General features: G+C 37.5%; 1 protein-coding gene across 1 annotated transcript; it reads right to left on the minus strand.

Annotated features, from left to right (window-relative positions):
• Positions 1-382: 382 nt before the first annotated feature.
• Positions 383-3,295, minus strand: LOC144641412 (paired box protein Pax-2a-like; the record flags this gene model as incomplete). Its single annotated transcript, XM_078500429.1, has 2 exons — positions 3,230-3,295; positions 383-1,060 (listed from the first exon to the last, which is right to left on the minus strand). Coding segments are annotated over exons 1-2 (694 nt in total), but the record flags the coding sequence as incomplete, so codon positions are not given.
• Between the last annotated feature and the right edge of the window lie 444 nt (positions 3,296-3,739).

The following is a 3,739-nucleotide window of genomic DNA, read 5'->3' on the forward strand; positions in this document are numbered from 1 at the left end:
AAGGCTAGCTGGCTAAGATGAAATTCAAGCGAAAATATACAAAGTTTAAGCTTTAAAACATCTTTTATCCCGGACGCCATCTTGCCGCTAGCTACGTTGCCATGGTAATTTTATAATTTCACATGTGAAATTATAAATTAACGTTAAAATTTCGCGCCAAAATTAAGGAGTAATTTGTTACCTATGATATTAGCTGTATTATAACTGAATTATAAGGTACGTACTTAAAAATATATTTCTAGTCAATAATTTCACCAATGATAAAATGACACTAACATACAGAATCAAAAGAGGAAAAAGGACTACTCGACGTTTGCTATCGTCGATGACCGTCAATGTTTTCTCTTGTTTTCACTCTTCTAGCGAATTTCTAATTTCTCACCGTTTTGCGGCGTGCCACGGTGTTCACTCTCGTTCTTTTCCACGCTCTGTACAATTTCCTGAGCATGCGTGGGTTTCTCGACAGGTGTGGGAGCCTGCGGTACAGGATGAGGAGTGGGCAGCTGTTGTTGAAGTGTCTGAAGAGTTGTTGGTAGAGCGTTTTGACCGTTTGGTGGAATAGCGAAACCAATCTGTGCTTGGAACCCATTCATCTGAGGTGCGTTTGGCATCTGTTGCTGCAGATGCTGCACGTGCTGTTTGACTTTCTCGTGCGCCACGCGCTGTTCTTTCTCCGACGCCGCATTACGCAAAATCCTGTTTATCGAGCTGACGCTTGGCACATTGCTTTTGTCGCAGACTCCGTCACTCAACAAGTTGTTCCTGATTTCCCACGCGAAAATACAAGGGTTTTCCTCCTTGTATGCCAGAATCTTCGACACCACGCGCGGAGTAGCGACTTTTGGTTTACTACCCCCGATGGCTCCGGGTCTGACCGAGCCTGTCTCGTAATATCTGCCGAGAATTTTGCTTACACAGCCGTGGGACACGAGCAGTTGCCGAGAGATCTCCGATGGACGGACTCCGCAGTGTGCCAACTCAACAATTCGGTGTCGCATGTAGTCGGGCAACGGTCGGCCATTGACAAAAACACCTCCAAGTTGGTTGACTCCACCCGGTCCTGTATAGGAAAAAAATTGTCACGGATTTTACCAAATTTTTGAACAGCCACACAGCTTCGATTTGTGTCGAAGGAAACCTTTAAGTAGTAATCCATTTTTTATTAAAAATTGCTATATCAGAGCACTAAAACTGTTAACGAACATCTTTGGCTGCGGATGGCTCGGATGGAAACGGATTGCAGCTTGAACAAGTAAAGCTTACTTTTTCAAGTTGTTTCCGCGCGTCTTTAAAAAAATAGATATTTATAGCCGTAGCTTGATTTCTACCCGCAAATTAAGGTTATATCTTCCTTTAGCTGTTCAAAGATAATTTTTTTATGGGTTAAGTTGCCTACCACTAATTTCAGAACAGTTTAGACCGAAACTCTGCAGAATCCCGGTGAAGAGAACCTAATTTAAAGTGGCCGGCCGTTTGATCAGTAAGCTGTAATTACGTTGAGCCGTCTATAAATACAATAATTTCCACTAAACTCTTAAGGATAAAAAAAAAAAAATCGGTGGAGTTTTTTGCTTGGATGAACTGGGTTTGAAATGTTCGGTTTGTTGGGTTGTTGTGGTCTTTCTTTGTCTTCTGACGATAAAACAAACGTGTCCGGTTGAGTGTCCAGTTGATTGAATATTGCTCAACCTCTTCGACTAAATTTGGCTCCGAAGTAAAGTTATTCGAAAACGTTGAGTTTTTCCCAGTAAAAATTAGTTTACTGCTTGTTGTTTTAAAATATTAAAATTTATCATATAAGCCAATTTTCTACCACCATTTTTTTACTCCCAATTTCTTGCGAAAGCATTGACCCAAAAATCAATTGGGACTTTACTCTTGAATATTACTGAGATGTATTATCAACTTCATGAAACAAAGAATCAAAACAAATCTGAAAAGACCTGTCGAAAAGTTTTGTGTTTGCCGTGGCTCGCTCAATTATCTCCCTGGCTAGGCTACGACGGAAAAGAATAAGCTAAATTACAAGAATTTTAAATGCAAGCGTAAGTTTTGTTTCACATTTTATCTCATATTTTGGCGACTTTCAAATTAGAATACAAATTTATGTTGTCAGTTCAGTAAAAGAACAATCAAATTGAGTGCCCGTGTTCACTATTTTTTTATTGTCCTTTAAAAAAAGAAAAGAAAAAATAATTCAAAGTTTGTAACGCTGTGTTGATTAACGTAAAAATCATCTAAAGATTTCAAATTTTACCTTTAAAAAACATTTCAATCTTAATTTCTAAAATGTTAACTAGAAATCTAAAATAATAAAGTTCAAATTTCCCAACGGTCTTTTTGTCCGCGTGGCTAATTTACATAATTTAGAGCCGGTCTTTTATAAACATAGGAAGTAAAAGGCAAAGATCATGAAAAGGAAATATATTAGTGATTCTACTTTTTTAATTGAATAAACGCAGTCGGTTGTCTTAATCAGATCGATCAATTCATTATATAAAACGTTTATTAAAAGAAATAATGTCTTTCTTTGCAATTGGTTAAGCATTCTAAATTGGGATTCGATTCTGAGCCAAGTTTCATTATTTGGGAAGGAACCACTAGAACTGAGTGAACTTCTTGTTAATTTTTTTTCGATAGAGTTAGTTTCAAATTTGATATAGTAATATTTTTCAACAGAAACAAAACACAGTAACGAATTCTCTATTTTATATAACAAAGGCATGTGATCCATGTTTGACAGCCAAAATAAGACGGGTTGAATTTTTACAGCAGAAAACGTTCTATTTGGCATAGTGCTAAAACATTAAAAATTGTCTAGATTTGATTGAGATGAGAAAAGGTGTATCAAAAAAAATCTAGAAATGTTTAAACCAAACATTACCAGATATTTAGTCAATTAAATATTCCATTGTATTGCTCTGTTGATAAACTTCATCTCGCTTAAAATTAGCAAAATCTTCCACGAATTATTTTTTTGTGTAAACGTCCCGCTAAGGAATGGTCAGATGTGTTTTCCTTTACTTTTTGAAGAACTAACGCGATGTTCTTCGTACAAATCCCGACTTATTTTATGATCCTGGTGGGCTTGCATGACAAGTTATGGAATTTAGTGAATTAATAAATTATTTGGCAAGCAGCTAAGGCTAGCGGCTTCAAAGAGCGGAAAAGTTTTTTCTTACCGAAGAAGAAACGGTTAATAAAATTATCCAGTCAGTTTGTTGCTTACCTCTGTGGGGCATCATTGACTCACAACTCCAACCAGCGACTCTTCCACTTAATTCTCGGATCGTTGTCTAAAACAAAAGCAATCATTCCATCAAATAAAACATCACACAAACGCTACTCTTTTATCAAGAATTTAAAAGAGAAACAGGGTTAAATTCGCTGAGTACCTTCGGCAATTCATAGCGTAGCTCTTCTCATTTTTGACCCGGCTGTTGCAAAAAATCAAGATCTATGTGACTCCGGTTTAAATTATCTTGTTATTGATCGCTCATATTCCCGCTCTAAGTGAAACCATCTAACAAGTTTCGCCACCGGTAGCCGCAGACTTGAACCCGACTATTTACTCTTTGCCATATATGGTAGAGACCAGCAGGTTTGATTTGTGTGTTAGTAGCAACACCGCAAGCCACATGCTGCTGGGGCGTCACAAAAAATGTCGAGAATGTGTTAAACGCGGCTTTAGAGCTAGAAACACACTTCAGGGTTAAAATGCCAGGAAATAAAATCCTGA

The sequence above is a fragment of the Oculina patagonica genome, unplaced genomic scaffold, assembly GCF_052425735.1.
Source record: "Oculina patagonica isolate OP01 unplaced genomic scaffold, crgOcupat unplaced919, whole genome shotgun sequence".
NCBI classification, from domain to species: Eukaryota; Metazoa; Cnidaria; class Anthozoa; order Scleractinia; family Oculinidae; genus Oculina; species Oculina patagonica.